At 39.6% G+C, this 26,517-nt stretch overlaps 1 protein-coding gene across 1 annotated transcript in view; it reads left to right on the top strand.

The window, feature by feature from the left end:
* Positions 1 to 4,438: 4,438 nt before the first annotated feature.
* The window catches only part of LOC113137877 (chromodomain Y-like protein 2), a 31,730-nt gene continuing 9,651 nt past the window's right edge, over positions 4,439 to 26,517 (top strand). The window contains exons 1-3 of the mRNA XM_026319811.1: positions 4,439 to 4,758; positions 16,027 to 16,633; positions 25,904 to 26,121. Of these exons, the coding sequence (XP_026175596.1) occupies positions 4,735 to 4,758; positions 16,027 to 16,633; positions 25,904 to 26,121 (849 nt within the window). The 5' untranslated portion in view covers positions 4,439 to 4,734. The remainder of the gene's footprint in view (positions 4,759 to 16,026; positions 16,634 to 25,903; positions 26,122 to 26,517) is intronic.

Genomic DNA, 26,517 nt, shown 5'->3' with positions numbered 1-26,517 from the left:
CGATGAATCACCATGGAAGAGGTACAGAGTCCAGGCATTAGCCAAGATGACATGCCTACTGGCTGGAGTAATAACAGGTGCAGCATGGAACAGAAGGAGTATTGTCACCCCACTTAGGAACAGGGCAGACTGAAGGACAGACTGGATGAGGCACAGCTGATACTCCAGCTGGTTAGACCCCTCAGTCTGTGGCTATCAAATGCCTCAAGCTCTGGTGCACAGGTGGGTAGGGACTCTGAGGAGGAAGACTGTTTTAGCAGTGAGAATCACAGGCTCAGCCCTAGCAGGGGACCAGGCTGCATTCCAGAGGCTGCCATGCCTTTTTATTGACATCTTCTCAATGGCTTGATGGCAGGAAACTCAAGCAGATGGGGATTCATATTACTATATAGCGCTCACTCTCTGCATATGTTTCACACAGGCTGATATATTTCAAGCGTTTGTTTCTTTTAATTATAATTTACAGCTAATGAAAACCCAAAATTCAGTATCTCAGAAAATTGGAATATTTCTTAAGGCCAATAAAAAAAGGATTTTTAATAGAAATGTTCGACTACTGAATAGTATGAACATGTGAAGCACTCAATACTTGTTCAGGGCTCCTTTTGCATGAATTACTGTAGCAATGCGAAGTGGCATGGATGCGATCAGTCTGTGGTACTGCTGAGGTGTTATGGAAGCCCAGGTTGCTTTGATAGCGGCCTTCAGCGCTTCTGCATTTTTGGGTCTGGTGTCTCGCATTTTCCTCTTCACAATAGGTGAGTTTGCTGGCCAATCAAGCACAGGGATACAATTATCCTTAAGCCAAATATTGGTACTTTTGGCAGTGTGGGCAGGTGCCAAGTCCTGCTGGAAAATGAAATCAGCATAAAATGCTCTAAAACTTCCTGGTAGATGGCTGTGCTGACCTTGGACCTGAGAAAACACAGTGGACCAACACCAGCAGATGACATGACTCCCCAAACCACCACTGACGGTGGAAACTTTACACTGGACCTCAAGCAACTTGGATTCTGTGCCTCTCCTCTCTTCCACCAGACTCTTCCACCAGACTCTGGTGGAAGACCTTGATTTCACTTGAAATATGTCAGTGTTCTTTCCCATGCATTTTTAACGTGGCTATGGAGAAGAGCGTCTCTCCATCCATGTGCCTACTCCCTGGTTTTGTTATTTCCTCCTAGTTACTCCTGGGGAGGAATTTGGGTTTTAGCACCATTAACACATATGCTGGACTATTTCCTCCTGTCAGTGTTCAATCATTCCCTCACTAAGCATTCTTTGAGGGGCGTACGCAGGCAGTGCTTAGTTGCACGCTCCCTGGCACTGCAATGACATCTTATTCTGTTTTTGTGTGCACTTGTAGGTGCTCTTTTTAAGGCCTTGCAGTGCAACACACCCTGTTTTTTCCTCTTTCAAAAAACTGCCATCTTATTGGCTATAGGTTTTACAGTTGGCTGAGCTCCCCTTTCTCAGTGAAGTGGTTGTCTCACTTGTGTGACAATCAGAAGCTCACATTGATGTTCAAAGGGAGCCACTGACATTTGCGTGCACTCCACGGTGGGAGTGTCTTTTCTGGTGGCTCTCCTCTCAGGAACATCCGTAGAGCTCATCAGAGCTACAGCCTCCCCATGTTCCTTTGTTTGTTTGTTATTTGCAAACATTGCTCATCACTTCATTTTTCACATGTTGTCCTGGGTCCTGTCAGAACATGACCAAATCGAGAAACCGCAGTTGTGCGCTCGGCTCTTCACTCATTGTGGAGGCACAGGTGTGCGGTTCAGTGCCCGGCTTTCTGGTTATTTGTGTACATATGTTTGGTTTGGGTCAGGCTTCAGTGTTTTGGTTTTTCTCCTGGGTTGTCAGGCCCAGTGAGGCATGGAACATTTCTGAGAGTTGTGCACCAATGAGACAGAACGTTAGTTACATATTGTAACAAGATTGTGTGAAGTGGGTGCAGCCCTCTGGACTGTGGACCCCACTGGTCCCTCAAACAAGCTGAAGAAAAGGCAGTTTCAATATTTTTTGTAAGATCCTGCCCAAACCACCACTTATATATGGGTAGCGTGAACATTATGAGGTCACTCGATTTAGATGGAGTGGGTCCACCCCTGGTGGATGTAGACAATATGTACTCAGTGAATGTACTCAGTGACACTGGTAAGTTTAGAAAATCCAGCAAAACTTTAACATCTCATGTTTCAAGCTTCACCATCAAATGGAAAAAAAAGTGAGCTTAATACACAAACACACAGTACTATGTCCTGAGCATAACAAACAGGGCATATTCTGAGCATATTTTTAACAACTTATCTATGCCCATATATTGTGCTTGCAAATTAAAATGATATGTTGTTTTGCTAAAAATTCATTGTGTTCAGTATTCCACAGCCTCCTAACCAAGCACAAGTCACATTAAAATTATATGAAAGGCAAAATGAAGGGGCAGTTTATACCTGTGCTGTGATATCAGCATGGCCTGTTCAGTGTTTTAATATGACCATTCCATAAACTCAGGACCTGTTCACGTTGTTCCCGCTCTCACCCGACTTGGTGTTTATGCTCAGGTTGGGAACAGCCAGGAGAAATTTCATGAATATACCCTTTATTGAGTCATTACTCACGCCTTAATCACCTTCCATGTACAACCAATACACTTGGACTTACAATACATAAACACTTAAACCCTGAGTCAGTTGCCATTCAATTAATGTTTAGGTTCCATTTTTAGGTGATCAATTATGCTCCATTTCCGACTATTAACGTCCTACTTTCACTGAATATACGCTGCCAACGATCAACTCAGGTGGCATTCCCACTGTACTTTTGCCTACCCCAACTAAGATACACTATTTTCTTACGAAAGCAGCTGCTCTCTGCCGTTCAACAGTTATTTGCCTACCATCATCTCATGTACACCATGGATCGAGACAAGTCCTTCACCAACAGCCTGGACCACCTATCTCTTCTGCTTGCCTCTTGCGGCCTTTCTGATAAGGCGTTGGTGCTGCCTTTTTGATGAGGGAGTAATTAGTAGTTGTCAATGAGCGTAGGTGAGTCAGGTGTTAAACCAGGTCATCAGGAATGGATCATGAGTCAAATGCAATGATCGGCAGAGAACGGCAGCGAGATTTTGCCTCCTGATTCACTCCCGACCTGATGCTGTCCTGTTCACACTCTTGCCAATCTATGCTTAACTTCTGTCCCATTCCCGTTTAACTGCCATGCTTCTTGACCCATTCCCGCTCTACTGGTGTACCCCAGAGGTTGGGAGAGGTTTTTGAGCAGGTTCAAAAGACAGCTCCTGAGTATCTTGCTCTTGCCGATTAAGGCCACTCTGTTCCTGATCGCAGGGTTCCACAGTTTGTGGCTGATCATGTGTGGAGAGCCCAGTATAATTAGCATTTAAAATTTAAATGCTACGATTAACAACTCATCCAATACACCAAAGAGAACCAAATAACAAATAAAACATATAGTAAATAATCCATCTATGCATTATCTATACTTGCTTATTCTTTAGGGTCAAGGGGATCTGCTGGAGCCTATCCCAGATCTTTTGGGGTGAAAAGCAGGGGTACACCCTGGACAGTTCACCAGTCCATCACAGGGCCACATATAGACAAACAACCACACACACTCACACTCACTCCTATGGGCAATTTATAATCACCAATCAACCCGACTTACATGTTTTTGGACTGTGGAAGTAAAACCAGATTACCCAAGGAAAACCCACACAAGCATGGGGAGAACAAGGTAACAGTACTAACTACTAATCCACCATGCTACTACAGTAAATCAGTTTAGCCATAATGATTTAAAGTATATTTACAATAATAATATAATCTATTATATATTATATATCTATAATAATCTATAATCTATTATTTATCTTTTCCGATGAAGAAATTCCTATCATTTCAGTTTGAGGTCTATCACAGCAGTACAGTGATAAAGACAGGCAGCTAAACTGTGTCCCTGTTGAATGTAATTATTTTATTAGGGGCAACAGTTTAATTGCAAATTGAAAATGGAAATACTACCTTCAGGTATATTTGTTGTATTTGTATATTTATTTGTATGTTGACACACAATAATTTAATAATACATAAATGTTATAGCTAATAGTATAGCTTAAACCCTAAAAATTTCTAAAGTGTTGGCAAATTTGTGATGATGCACAAATCAAAGTGAAGGGGAGTCAGCAAACATCAATATCTTTACAGTTTCCAGTAGTTCATCCTTCATTTGAAATAGTTTCCTGATGAATTCAATTTAATGTTAGGTCAGGTTACTCTTTGACAGTTAAAATGGACAGGTAGAGTGACTCATTAAAAAGGGATTTGTTTTGAGCTGGTGTGTGTGAACGCAAGACATCTGGCGTATCATCTCCCGTTGAGTAGTTGGACTGTAACAGAGCTCAGAGGAGCAGGGCGCATGCAGACCATCAGCCTGTGTATTCTTAGCCGGGGACTAATTTTCAATCCTCCACTTGGGTCTGGGTAAACAGCACCGCCCCGATGGTTGTTCGTTTGAAGTGTGGAACGATCCATCGCAGAGCGCCGGGCTCGATTGACACTGTCTGCTGATCTGCTACTGCGGATTGCTCAGAATAACAAGGCTGCTCGCTAATTCCCGTCTATCGGGGCTTTCGCCGAAACACCGAGAGAGTAGGGTCCAAAAAAGCCAAGAAGGCAGGCAAGAACGCCGCGCCGCCGGAGTCCGCACCCCAGAATGGCTTCAGAAGACCTTTACGAGGTAGGATAAAATCATGTTCAAGGAAAATGCTCTGTAATATTGACGAATAATGGAATTAGGAAGTAAAGAGGAGGGCGTCGCGTATGTAAAAAGCGGTGTCCTAAGCCCTTTAACAGGCGAAACTAAACCTCAAGCTTTGCGAGGACCAGGTTGATAAATGTGTGCTTATACTTTTTGTCGCTTCTGGTGTACTTTGACGTAATTCTTCACGACTGTTGTAAATAGACAAGATGAAATTTACGAGCTGAACTCCTCGGTGTGTCGCCGAGTTGAAAGTCGTGGTAAAGTGACAGCAGCGCTGAGCGGACGGACATGGTGAATAGCTACAGACGGAGAGATGATTGTGAAGGTGCGCGTACATGCCAAAAGACATTTTGTCATCATAGCCTTTACTTGTGGTGTGACTGTTTCGCAGGCTGTTTGGCACAAAAGATGAGATGCCAGTTTATTTTTATCGAGCGGCGTAAACAAGTCTGCGTGAGCGTCTTTCATGGTTCATGTGTGAATTTGTGAAATGATGACTCCGACGGCGTTGGGCGTAAAAGTTGCCCAAATGGGTGGCAGGAAGGTCACGCTGCCCTCGTCGCGCAACATCACTCTTGAACTGGTGCCACAGTTTGTATAAAGCCTGGTTCCGGCGTCAGTTTTACTAATCGGGCACTTACTGTCATTAGCCTTTGTTATGTTGACATGGTGTCATGTGTTTGTTTTAGTTCATGCTGGTGACAGAGAGAGATGGGGGGGGGGGGGGGGGGGTCACTTCCAAGAACAAACAAATAAATACCCTGTAGATCAATTTTATACTGTTTTAAACATAACAAAAATGTCCATCTGGAAAGAAACTTGGGGATCATGTCATGAGTGTTGAAGCAGATAACATTATCTGCTGGCAGCACTTATAAGAAATAGAGGATAAGACAAGCAGGAGAACAGTAGAAGACAACAGATTAAATGAATAAGATGAAATGAAGTAACTGTCTTTTTACAAATTGTTTCTTACAATTAGGCCCACTGGCTCTAACCACTGGCTTTTTATTACAGTTAACGCTCTTTATCACAGAAACTCATTTCCACATTAGTCATTTGACAAGCTGTGGCCCCAGTCCTTTGTACTGTTGACATGCTAATGTGTATATTATTATACATTATTATATTACAGAAATATTTTAACAGCATACTTTTGTCCGATTACCTGTTTACTCATTACTTAATTACTTATACTGAGCAGTAAAACCTGAATGTTTTAGGCTCGCATCATATTTTGGAGGAAAACCATTCATATCAGCATCCAGTTTGTAATCCAGAGTTGCATGAATGTAGCATTGCATCAATGAAGTAGCAATAAACAACGTTGTATTTTTGTTTTTACTTTTGTAACTACTAGACTACGTGTCTGTTATGTTAGTCTGATTTGAAATCAGCTTCATGTGGCAACATGTACTGGTGGTTCACTGGTGGTTTTGGTGGAGCTGACCGTTGTGGTACAGGTTGCTGGTTTATCAAAACAGGTCACTCACAAAATACTTCTTACAGACTGGCTTTTGTTTAAAAGCTGTTATATTGGTATTTCTGACTTTTTCTGAAATGTATGCATTTGATTTAAATTAAAGTTTTGGATTAAGTGAGAGAGAAGAAATCAAGTTATGTAATGTATGTATCAACAGATATTCTTATGGTGACTTTTGAAAGAAAAACAAAAGCAAAGTAACTCAAACATCAGATTCATACATGAGCCATTCACATGAACCAGGGTGGTCTCAGGCTGGGAGGAAGCCTGGATGTTTTTCAAAGAAGAACAATTTTACATAACTCATGAGATTTTCAAAGATCCTGGGAGCCTGGTGTTTTGTCATTAGTTGTCTTTAGAGCCTTAAGTTAGAAAATCCATGTTTAGGAAAGAAGCTACTGTGAAGCTAGTGAGGTGGAGCTGAAGGCATTGGAATGAGCAAGCTGTTACCTCAGGACTGAGCGAGATAGGCTGAGTCTATGGTTGCTAAAATTCAGTACTTCTCTAGCATTATTCCAAATTGGAAAGAAAGTAAACTTTGACCTATAATTATCTGTCCAAATATATTATTTACTCTATAAGATGGTCAGATATCATGACATTAAACCACCACACGTAATGCGTGAAAGCAAGTTTTGCAAAATTGTGGATAAAGGTCAGACCACTGGTTTTGTAAAATGCAGAGTGGTAGCAGACACACTGGGAGAGAATAGAACAATGTTATTTCTACATCATAATTCAGAAAATAACTTGGAGGCACTTACTACTTTTTTGTTTGTTTACAGACAACATGTGACATCTATTAGAAGAACTTTATCTTAAAGTGAATCTCCACCCAGAGTCTGTTTTTGTGCAGTGAGTACTGGCCTCCTGCATACTTGAAATGTAACTGTAAAAGTTTTATTTTCTTCCATGAATAGCAATGGTTGTGGTTTACCTGAATAGTGTTGCAAAATATTGTAAAGCTGACAGATTTTAGTCTATGTCTTCACTGTCCTTGTAGGCGATGGTTTCAAACCATCATGGATTTACAGTTTTACCACTTGATTAACTGAAACTTGGTACAAATGTCCACAGTTGCACTAATCAGATACTGAGGTGGTTAAAAGCCTAGTTGCTTTTTTTTCTAATAATAGTTTTTGATTAATATGTATCAGTATATCCCTTCCATTAATTTATTTCCCTGAGCTTGGCCTTTCTGGTGGCTCCCAGGAGTTCATACCTGATTCTAAGATGTGGAAAATTTTCTACACAAAACTAGCAGGTTGCAAGTTGTGGATCCTTAAAAAATCCAGTGAAATACACAATCTCCTGTTCCCCCAAATGCATTGATGAGAGAGGCACATCTTGTCAACACTCACTCACATTTCATACATAAACTGCAGATCCAGCCTGGTTTGTCTGTCAGATAAATACAGCATGAATTTTTTTATTGATTTTGTAATTATTTTTGCACTATACCAAAGCATATGTATCTTTTGTTTTCTTTATAACTGCATAATACCACACAGTTTTTGCATTGCCTGGATGTTTCCAGGGAGTTTGTTGTTTGGAGCTTGATTGTTACTTCCTGGTCTTGTGAGTTTCACTGACACTGAGTGAGGCAGCGAGTGAATTTGTGTAATGGCACGTATTCGACTTCAGACCCTGCATGACTGATGGGTGTGGTCAGACAAGTGCTGTGCTGCACCTGTATATACACCCTAAAGTGATGTCCTGCTGTTTGTTGTTTTCACTGTCCTTTGGCTGCTGAAAAGGGATTTGGCAGCTAATCTAAGATATGCCCACCTCCACTCTTGCTCATATTAAACATTAAGTGTTAATAAACCTATCTGGTCTTTGTCAATGACTTTGCCCTCCTTTTACCTACTCCAATGTTCTTTTTTTTTTTCTTTTTGCTTCATGTGTCTCTGCTATACTGTTATGTCATTAAGTGTGATGTGCAAAATACAGCACTGCCAAACTGAGTCTCTCAGAACATCTCTCAGGCGTCAAAAAACAAGATCAGTTAACAGTTAAATCCTGGTGTTGTGTCAATAAATTTAAATAATCAATGAAGGTATCTATGCTGCCAGCTATATGTAATATTGCTTACTGTTTTGGAGAGAAATAAGTATGTCTGTGCAAGAGGAAACACAGTGGAAATAGTTTAGTAAAAACTAGCTGTGCAATCTCCATGTGCCACTGGATTTTTATTTATTTATCTATAAACTTTATGGAGTAGCTTGTTGTGCATCCCTATAGTTTTTATAGTTGACCTATGGGTCATTATGAGCATTATATGTCAGGCCAGATCAGGCCCAGAATTGATTTTAAGATAATTGCAAATAAGGGGTTGGTTCTGGAGCTGTGTTTTGCAGGTTTGCAGAACTGTAATTGTGCAGGAATCTGGACAGAAAATAAAAATATCTTCCCATTCTGTAAATGTCTTGATTTCATATTTTGTTAACATGTTGCACACAGGATTACACAGGCATATATGCTTTTTTTTTAAACACCATCAAAAGTGCCAAGTATTCATATACTGATTTACTGTATCTTGTTTGCCACTGTGAGCATTCAATTTCCCTGGTCATTTCAGTGACTTTCCTACAGCTCGCCCATCGAAACCTGTTTATTCCTGTTTGTTACAGTTATTACCACAGCTGCATTAAATGCTCTGTTGAAACTTTCAAGTTGTCCTCCATTTCTGACTCAACAAGCAGTAGACAATGTCAGGTCTCCTCCCTAAAGTGAATATTCACAAATTCACTACCTGGAAAGGGACACGTAGACACAACCATGAGTGACCCATTTCACACTACACCTGACCAAGCAGGCTTAAAGAAGGGCTTGGTTTGCGAATTTTCATGCTTGCTTACCTTCATAAGACCAAGCATACCATTTAATTGAATTTCGCACTGTAGATACCTGCACTGTTAGTTTGAATTTATAGTGTGTTGTTGAATGTCACCTGTAGATAGCAACTCTAGAATGTATGTTTCATATGTGACCAGGCCATGTCATGCTGTGATGACAGTGAATGATGGGAGCCAAAGGTTTGCTAAATGTGTGAGTTAGTAAAAAGAATTTTCTTCAGCATTCATATATGTTTTTTGATCAAGCTCAGTGGAAAGTTGCAGGAGAAAGCATGAGACCAGTCATGGTTCTTGAATATGGTAGCTCAGATGCATGTCAGATACCATATAGCAGCTACATATGTAGTCTCTGTAAATACACTGTAAAACTCAGCTTCTTGTTACCCAGTTAGCACAGGAAAGCTCACTATTATATAGTTTATAAACCTAAACGAGAAAAGAGAAAGAATACAACTGCTAGATTGAGCTAATTTGTTTTTGTATTGTTATTACTGTGTGCATACCGTATTTTGTAGACTTATAGGCTAATTTAGACTATAATTAGAAATGTGACTTATACACCGATTTGACATCTATGTTTTTCTGTTCAAAAAGGTTGTTTTTGCTATAAGCAACTTATATTCCAGTGTGACTTATAGTCAGAAAATACAGTAAATAAGAAATGTTATTGGGAGTGGGAAAATTAAGGGACTTTTTTGTGACCTGCGGCAAATCGCCTTGCTTCAGGTGAGAGATGTGTTTGAATATTTTGATATTGCAGAGACATTTTATTATGATTAATGTAAGGCAAAAGGCAAGGTAAATTTATTTGTATAGCACCATTCATACACTACGCAATTCAAAGTGGTTGAATGTACCATGAGCTTCAACCTTGCACAAAAGTATGGGCTAGATTGTGCCATGGAAGACACACTGCTGCATATCATGTTAACTCAGAACTTAACTAAACTAAGCTAAAGCAGTAATCATTGATAAGTCATACATAACAATTTTATTTTATTGTCTAAAAGCAAACTTAAATGGCTGTCTCCAAAAGCACTTCTTTAATGGCAGACATTGTATAAAGGTAGTGTGCAGTCTGGTTATAATAGGATTTTCACTGAAATCTGTTGCCTGCTTTGGCCAGAAAGAAAGTTATGAAAGTAGTAACTGAAACAAAACAAAACAAACAAAAAAAACGCTGCACGTTTATCACCATAAGTGCTCACCCATTTCACAGTACACCTGACCGAGCAGGTTTAAAGAAGTGCTCGGTTTTACCCAGTTATCTAATTTATTTGTATGGAAGTGATTTAAGACAGTGTCTACATCAACATGAACATCTATCGCATTGTAAAAAGTTTGTGTACAGGTGTGTGTCTTGTTCATCTCTTTTGTGGCACATACAGTTGGTCAAAATTTAACCTGAAAGCAGTGATGCAAGCTAAAATGCACTTTTACATTTGGGTAATATAACTTTTTTTTTTACTTACAAAAATAAAGTGGTTTACATAATCTGCTTAAACTGAGGATGTCTGTTTCACCATGAGGTTTCCTTGTTCACACTCATATAAGCACTACTGAAATAAAATGGGGCTTATATATAAACTTACAAATTGTGTTAATAATTATGTATCAAAGTATGATGTAGTGTAATTCTAGTTGTCATGCAATTAGTCATTGCAATAAGCTAAATGATTTTAATTGTAGCTTCTGAGTGTTGCTTGGATGTTGGCATTTCACTAGCCTAGAGTAGTACAGTTTTCTGGATTCTTGGGCTGTTTTGGCTTGGTGGCATGGGTGGCAGATGAGTATATCCACACTAAGCTGTTTTTTCAGCTGTTTCAACCCACAGTCTACTTTTTTGCCCCAAAACTGAGATTTTACAAATTGTGTCAACATTGTTGTTGATGGTTTGTTTGAATGTATACACAGTGTCCTTTAGTTGGAGTCAGTGGATACTGATGTGCCACATTTACAGTACTCAGTCTCTGCAGCTCATTGAAGCATCAAGTGTTTCTAAACCTCTCCGATCTGTGTATGCAAGTTTACCTAAAACTTTCTCTGTTCTTTTCTCTGCATACTGTGCTATTAAGTATGACATTTTTAGAAAATTAACCTAACCACCTGCAGCTCACCTATCAAAGGCTGTTTGCTTCTGTTAATGTGTGCAGCACATCTGAAATCATGATGACCAGTTATTACCACAGCTCCCATTGATGAAGCATTCCAACCATTAATCTCATGGCCTGAATCTGTGCTATGCACTTTTGAATGTAATGATTATTGTTTAACATACTGTTATTAAGCCTTTTTTTTTCTAGCCTGCACGCTTAAAGGATAGATTCTGCAATTTCCAAGCTGGTCTTAAAATAATATTGCCACTGGCATGAATTAGCTTAGTGGTGCAGCTGAGAGTAGGAGCGGTGTAAATGACTGCAGCCTATTCTCACGTACATATTCGAGAACATCAATATTGTTTTAAAATTCAAATTGATAAGTCCTGAACCTATCCTTAAAAGTCTTTGAAGACTGAAAAAGCTGCAACTGTAAAGTCTAATGATGTCTGAGGGTGTCCTTGTGCATGATTTTCCTAGTCATATGTTTGTCATCATAAATGTACCCTCCCCTGCCAGGCAGCAATAAGAAACATTTTGTATATGTTTCCATCCAAAACCTCCATTACATATTCAAGGTGCATCATCAGTGGTGCACCATGCAGGCAGCCTATGTTGGCTTTGGTAATGTGTATGTATGACTTTGATGTGAGGTGTCCCATATGTTAGTTAAAGCCAGCAGAAGTGGCATCAATGGAGTAAAGATACATAGTTTCAAAATAATGTGTACTAGCTTCCGACCAAACATTTGTCTCCCACTGGGGGTGATTTCCAGCCCATTTCCAGCATTTACTGGCATTGTATTAAGTTTGGTCTGCCACAGTATTTGTCTCTTCATTAAATTCTGGAATATGAACACATCATTGTCCAGAACTTTCACCTTGAGTCTAATCAGCACCTTCTTAAATTGCATGAATGAAGTTGAATGCAATCAAATTGAATTACGAACTAATGGCTTACACATATTATTTAAATAATTATTCACACACACATAAACAATGTATGAAGTAGATGACAACATCACAGTTAGTGTTTTAGCATATAAAAAATTAAATGTATTGTTTATGTAACAAAAACATTTGAACCCTTATATGCTTTTTTTTGTAATTGAAAATATCTCTTGAATATTTTAACATAAAATTGTTTGATTGTGTTGAATTAAAAAACCCAAAATGCAGCGAGTCAACCAGACCAATGAACACTGACTGACTACTTAAATGTAATATATCATCCATTAAATTACTATGGGTTTAGACAAACTGTTAAAAAGCATGTACTGAGTAGTTTTGTACAGATTTTTATGTTTCATAAAACAGCTGGCCTAATTTCATCACCTCTAACAGTGATAACCTATGAAGTTATTGGAACACTACAATTTATAGAAGCAACACTGGCAAGGTAGTTATGTTATTCATCTCTTTGTTCTACTATGCCTACAGAGGTCAATAATATTGGCTGCAGGGAGATAACACAAGAATAATGCATACATAGCTATTTACTATATAAACATCAAAGTATTTAGAAGAAGAAGAAGAAGTACTTTATTAACCCCCACAAGGGGAAATTCAATTTACAGTGTTTTATCATCATTGCATTTAATAAACTTCAACTCACATTTGATGATCAAATGACTGATGAAATCTAACATTGCTAATTAAAAGTTTATGTCTTTTGAATTGATAGGCAAGGTAGAATATAACCAAAGCGCACAGGGAAAAAAAACAGCATTATTGTTACAAAAATAATTTGAGCAGTTGTTTCTATGGCCTTTTAAACCGAATACACTGGGTCCAGAAATACCTTCTGAAATATCAGCTCAGGTACTTCACATACTCTGCAATAAAAAAGATTTTCAGCTTTTAAAATGGTGAAATATCTGTATTGGAACACACTATCGTTACATATATTGTTTATATTACAAAGGTTTATATCACAATGTGCACATACCATACCATACCTTGTTTTTTGAATATTTATCCACTGTTCGTATGTATGTATTATTTACTATTGTAAGTATTGTAGTATTTGGTGTATTTATAATAAAGTTCTCTATTTTTTTCATTTTTATACAATGTGTGTTGATGTTTCCTTTTAGCCTAGTAGAAATTTCAATACAAGCTGTAAAACTTACAAAAGGTTTATGAAATTCAGTGTAATAAAGGATGTATAAAAATATATATTATTAGATATTAACAAGAGTTTAATCCAAATATTTAGTAAAGACCCTCTCTAGAAATGTAATGTCCAAGTAATTAATGTAAAATTGCTATAAAGGCTTCTCAATGCAACGACAGTGGGGTACAATCCAGTGTCTTCATGTGTCGGTCCCAAGTAAATGCAGAGGGTTGTGTCAGGAGAATGCTGATGTACAGAGAAGGCCAGAAGGAGCTGCATTGTGTCTTTGTAGATTTGGAAAAAGCGTATGACAGGGTGCCGAGAGAGGAGCTGTGGTTTTGTATGAGGAAGTCTGGTGTGGCAGAGAAGTATGTTCGAGTGGTGCAGGACATGTATGAGAGCTGTAAGACAGTGGTGAGGTGTGCTGTAGGGGTGACAGAGGAGTTCAAGGTGGAGGTGGGACTGCACCAAGGATCGGTTTTGAACCCCTTCTTGTTTGCTGTGGTGATAGACAGGCTGACAGATGAGGTTAGACAGGAATCTCCGAGAACCATGGTGTTTTCAGATGACGTTATCTGTAGTGAGAGCAGGGAGCAGGTGGAGGAAAATCTAGAGAGGTGGAGGTTTGCTCTGGAAAGGAGAGGAATGAAGCTTAGCCGCAGTAAAACAGAGTACGTGTGTAAATGAGAGGGACTCAAGTAGAACGGTGAGGTTACAGGGAGTAGAGGTGAAGAAGGTGGAGGATTTTAAGTACCTAGGGTCAACAGTCTAGAGCAACGGAGAGTGTGGAAAAGAAGTGAAGAGACGTGTGCAAGCAGGTTGGAACGGGTGGAGGAAAGTGTCAGGTGTGATGTGTGACAAAAGGGTGTCAGCAAGAATGAAAGGAAAGGTGTACAAGACAGTGGTGAGACCAGCAGTGTTGTATGGTTTAGAGACAGTGGCACTGAGAAAAAGAGCTGGAGGTAGCAGAGCTGAAGATGTTGAGGTTCTCTCTGGGAGTGACGAAGATGGATAGGATCAGGAAGCCAGGGAAGCCAGATTGAGATGGTTTGGACATGTTCAGAGGAGGGACAGTAAATACATTGGTAAAAGGATGCTGAGGTTAGAGCTGCCAGGAAGGAGGCCTAGAGGAAGACCAAAGAGGAGGTTCTTGGATGTAGTGAAGGAGGACATGAGGATAGTTGGTGTGGCTGAGGAGGATACAGAGGATAGGGTTAAATGGAGGCAGATGATTTGCTGTGGCGACCCCTGAAGGGAGCAGCTGAAAGGAAAAGAAGAAGCTATATAGGCTTCTCACATAGAAGTATTAACAGCCTGTTTACATTATATGTAAACATAACATTATATGATCAGTGTAACAGCCAGCCCAGCAGTGCTCAGACAGCAAAGCGACAAACATAATATTACATGCTCTACACTGTGACTGTTTGAATAGGTTCATAGTTTTGTACAGTTTATCACCATGTGAAGCGCAACACACACTCAGGGGGCCTATTACTCAGCCATTTGTTAATGAGCCTTAATCTTACGTAGGAGTCTGAGCCAAATCAGAAGCGTTCTGGCCATCAGTTACTGACAAATGCAGTCTACAGGAATATTAGGTGGTCTGTGGATCATAAAGCACAGAAGACACCCAAATACACGTTAAAATGTCAGTTTTGCATCTTAGTATCCTTTTAAAGTGATTTCACTAACTATGCTGACAGAGGAAGACTTGTACAATAACACAGGTAGTCACTGATGTGGACATCTTTAGTACATTGGGCTTTTTTTGTTGCTGTATATCAACAAAGAATTTGGGTAGTTTACTAGTTTGACATTGAGTTGAGTTGATTTAATCAGTGCAAATAATGAGGCACTTATAGTTATGTACATAGGACTTGCTAGTTCTAATATCATTTTAAAATACACAAGCATTTCTTCGAGTGTTGATTTGACCTGCAAATGCTGGTGTTAAGTTCTCTCCATGATAGCAACCTGCAGCTCATCTCAGCTTCACTCTCATCTCTTATCTTTCTTCTACAGGGAATAAGCCCTTATCTTTAGCTTAACGTGTATCATAATCTGTTTTCACAATCTGTTTAAGATTTGACACTCCCTGATGTCTCAAAATATAATTCAGAAATAAAAAATGTATAAGTGGAACGGTTCATCCTCTGGGGACCCTGAATGTTTTTCAGGCCACTTTAAGGGACATCTTCCCATTAAATTTTGATTTTTTGTGTTTGTTCAGCTGGTGGCAATACTCAGAGGAACATGAATATCCACAATAGATCTCAGTGCTGTAGATGCCGGACCCACAGTGCTACCATGCAAGTTACTAGACCATGAAATACACCCACAGAGGGGCCACACACTACCAGTAGGTTATTTTATTCAGGAGCATAAGCTCCTTTGAAGGGCCTTAGATCCTGTGATGTCTTTTAGAATTTAAAGTGTGTTTTAGTGGGAACATAGTTAATAGTTTACCTATTTTGTACTTTTATGCAGATACTAAATTAAGTATAAATATTCAGTAATATAACAGTTCCTTGTTTCGCTATCGGTATGACTGGTATGATAATATATATATATATGTTATTTGCCATCATTTCTTACAGGAGTGTTGTGTGAGTGAAAATCTTGTAAATTTGTATATCAATTTTTTTTTTGTCACAAAAAACCTGTCTGTCCCTCTGTGTGCTGTTTCTAGGTGGAGCGGATAGTGGACAAGAGACGGAACAAGAAGGGCAAGTGGGAATACCTGATCAGGTGGAAGGGTTATGGAAGCAAGGAGGACACGTGGGAGCCAGAGCACCACCTATTGCACTGTGAGGAATTCATTGACCAGTTCAATAGTTTGAGACTGCACTCACACAAACGGCCCAAAGCTCCAAAAAATCGTGGAGAGCCACTTATCAGCAGCCACCCATATGCTACAGAAAACCCCAGAGCTCGGCCTGATGCCCGAAAAAAGAAAAGGACTTGTGCTGCAGCTGTAGGGGTCAGAGCAGGAGCTGTTCTAGGGGTTGGAAGTGAAGGCTTAGGACCCACTCAGAAGCAAAGGAAGATGAGTGTAGGACCTGGGAAACAAGCTTCAGGGGATAGAATGAGTAACATCTTGACATATAAGGCTGCGCCACCAGGGGGGGCTCACTTTGTTCCTCCAGTGAGGGTTCCTCCTAATGGACTCCAGAACGGAGAGATGGAGTCTCTTATGTATAGAACAGGAGCAAAATCACACAGACTGCCCTCAGACAGAGTGGATGGAGAACTTGGAGACATGAATACCACTGGAAAACAGTTCGTCACTGAACTAGGTAAGATGTCAAGATATTGAATAAAATGAAAAAGAGAGCTTGGCAGATATTGGATTTTTGAGGCCAATATTGATATATATCAAAAATCCAATTTTTATTGAAAAACACAAAGAACAAATTCTTAATAATATTCCATCTAGTTTAATCCTTTGGTTTAGTAAAAATGAAAAAAAATAATATAGCTATATTTTGAAAGTTTTAATTTTTAACAAACTCCCATTCAACTTTTAGCTTTTTATAAGGATGCTATTTTACATAGTTACATAGTCTTATTTAAATGTCAGGGAGGGACAAGAGTTAATTCAGGCATGTCATAGCTTTTTTCCTGGTCTACAAAATAATCCTCTAACTTGTAAAAATCACAATGTTTTTAGCTTATTAACAAGTACTGTATTTTTATTTTAAAAATCCCAGAAACATGTGAGTGGGTTCAGACCTAAATTGCTGCCCATGTCTAACATATCTTTTGAGTGGTTTAAATAGCTAACTTTGTGTGGTCTTAGAATTTCGCATACTCCCATTGTCCCATTTGTGAGTCAAAAATGACCCACCTTCAGTAAACCCCTAAAATAATAATAATAATAATAATAATAATCCTTTAATTTATTTTGCATGAAGAAATAACCTCATCATTCATTACAAACTTGGTTAATGTTTAGGTATCCCTCCTCACAGTGCAATATTTCATCAATATTTAATCAGGAGATGTTGTTTTTTACTAAATAAGATATTTATTATTTTTTCTACTGCTAAAGGTACCTGCATGGGTGTAAAAGGTTTTTTACAAGACATAATACATATAGAACTTAAAGCAGCAGTTAGGAGTTGAATGCTGAATGCAGTTTACTGAAGGGAAACAAGCAAGCACATGTCGAGCACATAGTGTTTGTTTTACAGTCCTTTTTGGTGGGAAAGAATTGGCATCTTCTTCTCTTGCCAGCCCCAGCTGCAGTCTCACATAGAACAGAAGAAGATTCAGCACCCTGAACAGTTTTCACAAGCGCAGCAGTGTTAAAGTGTGATGTGAGTAAGATGCTCTCTTTTTTTGAATGTGAGGGGTTACAAATGCCTTTCCTAGCTCTTTCCAGAATCACCCTCCTCTTGTTCCGCTTGTTAGGCATCCAGGTAGGTTCGATTAGGCTCCATATGACAAAAGCATTGTATAAGGACACATCAGTGATGTTATAGAAGATGACCATGGGCCAGTGAGTCATCCTTCTACAGCTATAAGTTCCAATCACCTTATCTAGGTGTTCCACACCTCCTGTGTTTTTTTTTCTCTGCGGTTTTATGCAGTGTACTCAGGGGGACCATATTCTTTGTCTTTAAGGGGTAAGAAACAGTGATAGTGGCAGTGAAGGCAAACTTTGAGAAGAAGGCCTGTCTCTCCCTTGCTGCAAGTATTGCAGGGAGCAGCTCAGGCTTGCCCTTTCTGACTGTGCCAACCAAGTTCATGAAATGTGAAGAAATTCTCAAGTGACATTGTGACCCCTCAGTCCATCTGTCACATCAAGCACAACCTGCATCCCCTGGTTCTTCCCACTTCTCCCAGACCTCTCTTATGGCTGCCAGTTTGTCAGTGACTTGTCTTACAGGTCATGAGTCATGGTTATCAAACCATAACATTCTTGGAAAAAAAAAAAATATATATATATAAGGACACATTAGTGATGTTATAGATATTATATTATATTTTTTCCCAAGAATGTTATATATGTTATATATTGTTATATATTAGTACATAATGAAAATTGAAATGAAATTGTTTTGTAGTCTTGGGTCATGCATGGGGTCATGGAGACAAGAGAGAGATCAATCAGTAGCATACAATTTTTGTTTCTTGTTGCGTATATGTGTGTGTGTGTGTGTGTGTGTGTGTGTGTGTGTGTGTGTGTGTGTGTGTGTGTGGGTGTTGGAGTGTGCATATGTGAGGTAGTGTGTTTCTGTGGCTTTTGTGGTTTTATAGCATCAGAATTGTCCCCTAAGACAATCTTTGTGTCCCTGTGTAATGCCTTCATGAAACCAGGCAGTGTTTCATTTTTATGGGTTATTTTTGACCCTTAAGACAACACAAAATAACATTTTAATCACACTCTGGTTGCTGTTTTTAAATTTGCACAAATATATATTTGGCCTGGCAATACTGCAGTTTGTTGTTACTTATTGGGTCACATGTCCATACTGACACGCATTTCTTAAAGCTCCGTCTATGGTTCTTTACTAGCAGTTGATAACACCTTTGAATTTCACTCCTGGGTCACAGTCCAGGGCTTGCACCACTATAGTTAATTATTACATATGGTTTCAAAAAGTTATCTTGGATTATTTATTTAAAAATCCAAATAAGAATGTACTATTTTAATACCAGCTCATACACACACTATTACTGTTAAGGGAATGTTTTGTCCTCTTTTGTGGGTGTCAGAAACATTTGCTGTTATGTCCAGATACCCTACAATATACTGAATGTGTGCTAAATGTATGATATGTGCTTATAGGAGTCTGACTGACTCATGGCTTTTGCTAGCTGTTATTCCCCATTCCTATTTTTGTGTTTACGTATGTCTATCCAGTGGTTGCAATTTCAGCTGGGCTCTTTGTTGCCAGTTTTAGATAGGCAAGCACACGAGAACATCCTCTACCATTCATTTACAACGCAGCCTCCCACCCTCCAAAAAGAAAGGCACAAAGCAGACACATTGCTTAATTTATATATGCACTTGTTGCATTTCAGCAGTACCTGAGCTTTTTTTATGCATTCAGTTCTGTGCAACAACTGCTCTGCCGTTCCTACTGAGGGTGTGGCGTATCCATGCTTAACACATACACATAGGGTGTGAATTACACTGTGATCTGACTCCCCTAGTTAAGATTTTGACCCTTCCAAAGACGTTAAAAATAATAGTTTGGGGGATCAAAACATTTACACATTCAGCATACCTTTTCCGACAGAAATGTGATATTAGACACTCATGAAGTGGATTATACCATTTCTTCTCTGTAATATTAGCTGCAAAACATTGGAAATTTTATTAAAAGTCATGCACCAAGAAATTGCGTAAGTAGTTATCTATTCATTTAGCTAGCTGTTATTGTGCCTCATTCATAAATGTCTTTATTTTACTCATCCTTATTATGCCAGTAATCTTGCTTTAGAATAGGGATGAAGCTGTGTCTGCTGAGAAAGTCACTCCCAGGTGTCCCAGCCTCTCCAGGCCAAACATTTGCTTAGGTTGTAACATGGCCACTCCTTGCCTTTAGAATCCAAAGACAGGCTAAGCCCCATGGGACCCAGGCAACATTTTTAGGCTCCACCAACTGCGCCAATTTCAAAAGCCCCATGGCAGAAAACTCTTGTCCTGCCTGTGGGACGTGGCCTGCACCCCTGCCTCCAATGTATACTCAAGTGGTAAAAATATAGGAATGTGACAGCCTTTGGCATTGTGGAGAGCAAAGCACGTCTGCCCCCCTCCCAGATTTAGCTCACTCACAAGGATCTGTTCCTGAGCATGTCCACCAAATCTGGTTCTGTTCTGCATGTAGATAACTTGATGTTCAACCACACCTAGTACCCATGAAACATCTTTCATATCACTGTTACACAATTAAAGTTGTTAAAGTTGACATATAGATATCTATATATATATATATATATATATATATATATATATATACAGTGGGTACGGAAAGTATTCAGACCCCTTTAAATTTTTCACTCTTTGTGTCATTGCAGCCATTTGCCAAAATCAAAAAAGTTCATTTTATTTCTCATTCATGTACACTCAGCACCCCATCTTGACAGAAAAAAACAGAAATGTAGAAATTTTTGCAAATTTATTAAAAAAGAAAAACTGAAATATCACATGGTCATAAGTATTCAGACCCTGTGCTCAGTGTTGAGTAGAAGCACCCTTTTGAGCTAGTACAGCCATGAGTCTTCTTGGGAATGATGCAACAACTTTTTCACACCTGGATTTGGGGATCCTCTGCCATTCTTCCTTGCAGATCCTCTCCAGTTCTGTCAGGTTGGATGGTGAACGTTGGTGGACAGCCATTTTCAGGTCTCTCCAGAGATGCTCAATTGGGTTTAGGTCAGGGCTCTGGCTGGGCCAGTCAAGAACGGTCACAGAGTTGTTCCGAAGCCACTCCTTTGTTATTTTAGCTGTGTGCTTAGGGTCGTTGTCCTGTTGAAAGATGAACCTTCGGCCCAGTCTGAGGTCCTGAGCACTCTGGAAGAGGTTTTTCTTCCAGGATATCTCTGTGCTTGGCCGCATTCATCTTTCCTTCAATTGCAACCAGTCGTCCTGTCCCTGCAGCTGAAAAACACCCCGACAACATGATGCTCCCACCACCATGTTTCACTGTAGGGATTGTATTGGGCAGGTGATAAGCAGTGCCTGGTTTTCTCCACACATACCGCTTAGAATTAACTCCAAAAAGTTCAATCTTGATCTCATCAGACCAGAGAATCTTATTTCTCATAGTCTGGGAGTCCTTCATGTGTTTTTTGGCAAACTCTGTGCAGGCTTTCATGTGTCTTGCACTGAGGAGAGGTCTCCGTCGGGCCACTCTGCCATAATGCCCCGACTGGTGGAGGGCTGCAGTGATAGTTGACTTTGTGGAACTTTCTCCCATCTCCCTACTGCATCTCTGGAGCTCAGCCACAGTGATCTTTGGGTTCTTCTTTACCTCTCACCAAGGCTCTTCTCCCACGATTGCTCAGTTTGGCTGGACGGCCAGGTCTAGGAAGAGTTCTGGTCATCTCAAACTTTTTCCATTTGAGGATTATGGAGGCCACTGTGCTCTTAGGAACCTTGAGTGCTGCAGAAATTCTTTTGTAACCTTGGCCAGATCTGTGCCTTGCCACAATTCTGTCTCTGAGCTCCTTGGGCAGTTCCTTCGACCTCATGATTCTCATTTGCTCTAACATGCACTGTGAGCTGTAAGGTCTTATATAGACAGGTGTGTGCCTTTCCTAATCAAGTCCAATCAGTTTATTTAAACACAGGTGGACTCCAATGAAGGAGCAGAACCATCTCAAGGAGGATCAGAAGAAATGGACAGCATATGAGTTAAATATGAGTGTCACTGCAAAGGGTCTGAATACTTATGACCATGTGATATTTCAGTTTTTCTTTTTTAATAAATTTGCAAAAATTTCTGTTTGTTTCTGTCAAGATGGGGTGCTGAGTGTACGTTAATGAGAAATAAAATGAACTTTTTTGATTTTGGCAAATGGCTGCAATGACACAAAGAGTGAAAAATTTAAAGGGGTCTGAATACTTTCCGTACCCACTGTATATATGTCAGTAGGAGCCTACTACACCTACTGAAAGCAATGAGAGTCAGTGGTGATTAGCACTGGCAACATAAATGTACGCTTTGATGTTTTTTTCGTTTTAATGGCTAAATATAACCAAGATGTTTTATTTCCTAATCTAACCAACATGCCTAAATATAACTAATAGTAGTTGTCGTGCTTAAACTTGAGGACGTAAGTTACGTAATGTACATAGTGAATATCTGTAGGATGAAAACAACCTACTGAACCTTCCACTACTGAAGATTTAGAAAATACCTAAAGATAAATGTGTAAAAAGAGGAAACAGCAGTAACACTAAAGACAGTCAACACTTCCATAGACTTGAAACTGAAACAAGTGACGTATTTCTTCATTTTCCTAAGTTCACGTTGATAGGATCTATTTTATTGCAAATTTTATTCAGTGAAAATGTGAGGAAATGAGGAAAATCTAGAGAGGTGGAGGTTTGCTCTGGAAAGGAGAGGAATGAAGCTTAGCCGCAGTAAAACAGAGTACATGTGTGTAAATGAGAGGGACTCAAGTAGAACGGTGAGGTTACAGGGAGTAGAGGTGAAGAAGGTGGAGGATTTTAAGTACCTAGGGTCAACAGTCCAGAGCAACGGAGAGTGTGGAAAAGAAGTGAAGAGACGTGTGCAAGCAGGTTGGAACGGGTGGAGGAAAGTGTCAGGTGTGATGTGTGACAAAAGAATGTCAGCAAGAATCAAAGGAAAGGTGGACAAGACAGTGGTGAGACCAGCAATGTTGTCTGGTTTAGAGACAGTGGCCCTGAGAAAAAGACAGGAGGCAGAGCTGGAGGTAGCAGAGCTGAAGATGTTGAGGTTCTCTCTGGGAGTGACGAGGATGGATAGGATCAGGATTGAGTACATCAGAGGGACAGCTCATGTTAGATGTTTTGGAGAAAAAGCCAAGGAAGCCAGATTGAGATGGTTTGGACATGTTCAAAGGAGGGACAGTGAGTACCTTGGTAAAAGGATGCTGAGGTTAGAGCTGCCAGGAAGGAGGCCTAGAGGAAGACCAAAGAGGAGGTTCTTGGATGTAGTGAAGGAGGACATGAGGATAATTGGTGTGGGTGAGGAGGATACAGAGAATAGGGTTAAATGGAGGCAGGTGATTCACTGTGGCGACCCCTGAAGGGAGCAGCCGAAAGGAAAAGAAGAAGATGCACCACTCCATGTAGCAATTTTTTTTTCTTTTACAAGGAGCTAAAATGTGTGTGCCTGTTTGCTGTTTGTTTGCTTTGAAAAACCGTTTGGTATTCTGCCAAAGATCAGCTCTATTGTGTTTTAATGAAGCCCAGTTGACAATAATTTTGCTGATGAAATCAAAGACAACATATAGTTGTGACAGCAGCTGTGATATATCAGATTTGAAATAAGTGTTCACAAAGATGTTTTAATCTAGCAAACGGATAAACTTTTTTTTAGTATGCTTTTAAGTGCCCTGTTGTATGAACTTATTCTTAAGTTTGAGAATGGTATGTAGTGGTTCTTATACACTTGCCTAAAATGCTGGTAAACTTGCTTAAGTGTGTTTGATAGAAAGTTTGTTCGCTGATCTGTCAGAATTTCAGATGGAATACCAACTCTAAAGAAAAGTTGCAGCAGTGCATTTGTGTAGCTGTGATGTGTAGCAGAGGGCATTTTTTAGGATACCTGCTAGTATAATCACAAATCGTATGTGGCAATGTCCTGACTGTGTGCGCTCTTAAAAATATCCATAGCTATGGGGCTAAATGTAATAGCCATAATCAATATTGGCTGCAGTGGGAATTGGAGAAAGATATGGCCACTCTGTGGTGGTTGTGGTGCCACACTGTGGTGTGTTCAGTCAATCAGAAAGCTGGAAGATATCATTTCAGATGAGGGTGGAGTGGGAAACACAAACTGAACTGATACCTTCCAGCTTCTGATTAGTGGAACAGACCTAATCCAGGCAATTACCAGGGGTAGGGCAGGGATAGTTGATAAACAAGCAGAACAGTGGCCCTCTGTGCCAACCCCTGATCTCTAAAAAACAAATACCAACAAGTCGCCTATTCAAATACTGAGTTTTCAATGAATGTGCAGTGTGTGCACTTTCCCTATAGCCTGTTACATATCCTAGTGCTGGTACATCCATATTCTGGGTTTACTATTTTTTACTGTTTGAAATATGATTTTCATTCAGTGTCATTGCTATAATATTCCTCCAGAAAGTCAGAAGACTGTGTGGCTATTGTGTTACCATTATTATTCACTTAGCTAACCATGCTGGGAATGTTGTGTATGTGTTTCAGTGACTTGCTCTCTTGATTTGTGCTGCCCTATTTCCATTTCCAGTTGTGTATTTCTAATAAAGAAATAACTCTCACACTATGACATCTTAATTAGTGTCTTTTATTACAAACAGGTTCAATCCATGTACATTGTTAGACTATAGGGAAAATGCTTTAATACTCTTACTATTAACAATAATCAGGGGTTGTGTATTTTGATAGACCCCTATCATGCTTCCAGTACAGAATCACTCTACATTTCACCACTTCTCACTCTATTTACACTGTTAGATGACTGATAAATAATCAACACAACAACTTGATCGGTAGCACAAATTGACAGAACACCTGTTAACTTGTTTAAACTGATACTGGTAGAAAAGCAGGTGGATGGTTGCCATGCAATATGGTTGCTATGTGCGTCACTCAGGCATATAATGACGTCTTTTTTAGCACAGCGGTGAAAGTGAAAGTCGTGTCAATTTACTATGCTGCTAATATTGTTGGTTAAGTTGACTGTCCATGGCAGGCCAAAAGACCCGAAGGCCACCAGGAAATATTCCATTGTTCCTGACGTTCTGTCACCCACTGGTTAATTATAAATACAGTATGACCCTACTATGAGTATGAAAATGTTCTTGTAAGGAGCCAAATCACTTTTTAGCAAAATACATATTTTTTAATAACCATACTATTGATCTAATATCTGATATACAGTGTATACATACAATTCCACAACACACAGTGCATGTCAGGACAAAAAATTCTCTGAGAGCATGGGTAAAATTTTCTGTGGTGTCAAAAACTTAACTCTTGTAATAGGGTAACACTTAATAGAATAGCAAAAAAAGACTAATCACTGTGTCAGTGCTCATCACCTGCTAATACCATAACAGGGGCAGGATGAATGGTGAGAACTAAAGGAATAATGGATTCAGCCAAATATTGATGAGCCCTTAAAGAAAACCTGCTCCAGATTTCACATGGCCTGAGACTGGGATGATGATTCACCTTTCATCACCACAGGGACCTGAAACAAACAGTAAAAACAAATCTGGAGTTGTGTGACTCAGCCAAAGCCCAGGCCTAAACTCTACAATAACATCTGGGCAGAGAGCTGAAGATGGCAGTTTATAAATGCTTCCCACCCAGTTTCATGGCACTTGAGAAGAAGAAGAATGGGATAAACTGCCCAAATCCAGGTTCAGAAAGTTTGTAGAGGTTTAACCAAAAAGAATCAGAGCTGCTGCCAAACAGGTTTGACAAAGTACTTAATTAATGGTCTAAAAACTTTTGTAAATGAATGACTGCAGTTTTTGATTATTGATAAATTTACAATACAATAAAGTGTACAAAAATTAAGGGGGTCTGAATACATTCTGATACAACCGTAGCATAGTTCAGGATTCATGCATGTCACACTATTGCTCTGGGGTGGGTCAGCAAAACACAGTATTTAAACTCAGTGTTCCTCCTAAAATCTCCACTTTAAATATACATTTAGCAGTGCTGCTACAAGCTAACATCAACTAACGTGAGGTTATAAAAATATCCAAATGTGTACAGTTCATGTGTACAGTTCAGTGCTTCTATCATGGAGATGTTGTAGCTATCAGTGTTATCAGTACGTGTCTGATGTGTACACATCCAAGAAGAAAGACTGACCTGTTCTGTCATCCTTGTTCTGTGTCAGGCTCCCCTCTCACCAACGGTAAAATGCATCTGCACAGCTCAGTAAAGCGGAAGCTGGCAGAGGAGAAATGCTACGTGTTCGACAAGCGGCTCAGGTACAACGTGCGACAGAACGAGAACAACTGTCGATTCCGAGACATTGTGGTCAGGAAGGAGGAGGGATTCACACACGTCCTGCTCTCCAGCCAGACTACAGACAACAATGCTCTGACCCCAGAGGTGAGAACAAGAGTATACACACATCTCTGCATACAGTGCTGTACTGCATATCAATTTATTTTATTTGTATTTCAATTTATTTTATTTAAATAGTGCCAAATCACAATACAGAAAATACAGAGAAGGAGAGGAGATGAGAGAAGGATATAAAGAGGAGCAAAGGCCTATAACAGCATAACTAAAGGATGGTTCAGGGTCACATGAGCCAGCCCTAACTATAAGCTTTGTCAAAAAGGAAAATTTTCAGTATAACCTTAAAAGTATAGAGAGCAGCTTCCTCCTGAATCCAGACTGAGAGCTGGTTCCACAGGAGAGGAGCTTGACAGCTCAAGGCTCTGCCTCCCATTCTACTTTTGGAAACTCTAGGAAGTGCTCTATTGGGACGATATGGTGCTA

This window comes from Mastacembelus armatus, chromosome 3, assembly GCF_900324485.2.
Source record: "Mastacembelus armatus chromosome 3, fMasArm1.2, whole genome shotgun sequence".
Lineage (NCBI taxonomy): Eukaryota > Metazoa > Chordata > Actinopteri > Synbranchiformes > Mastacembelidae > Mastacembelus > Mastacembelus armatus.
This window is presented reverse-complemented; position numbering and strand designations above follow the sequence as displayed.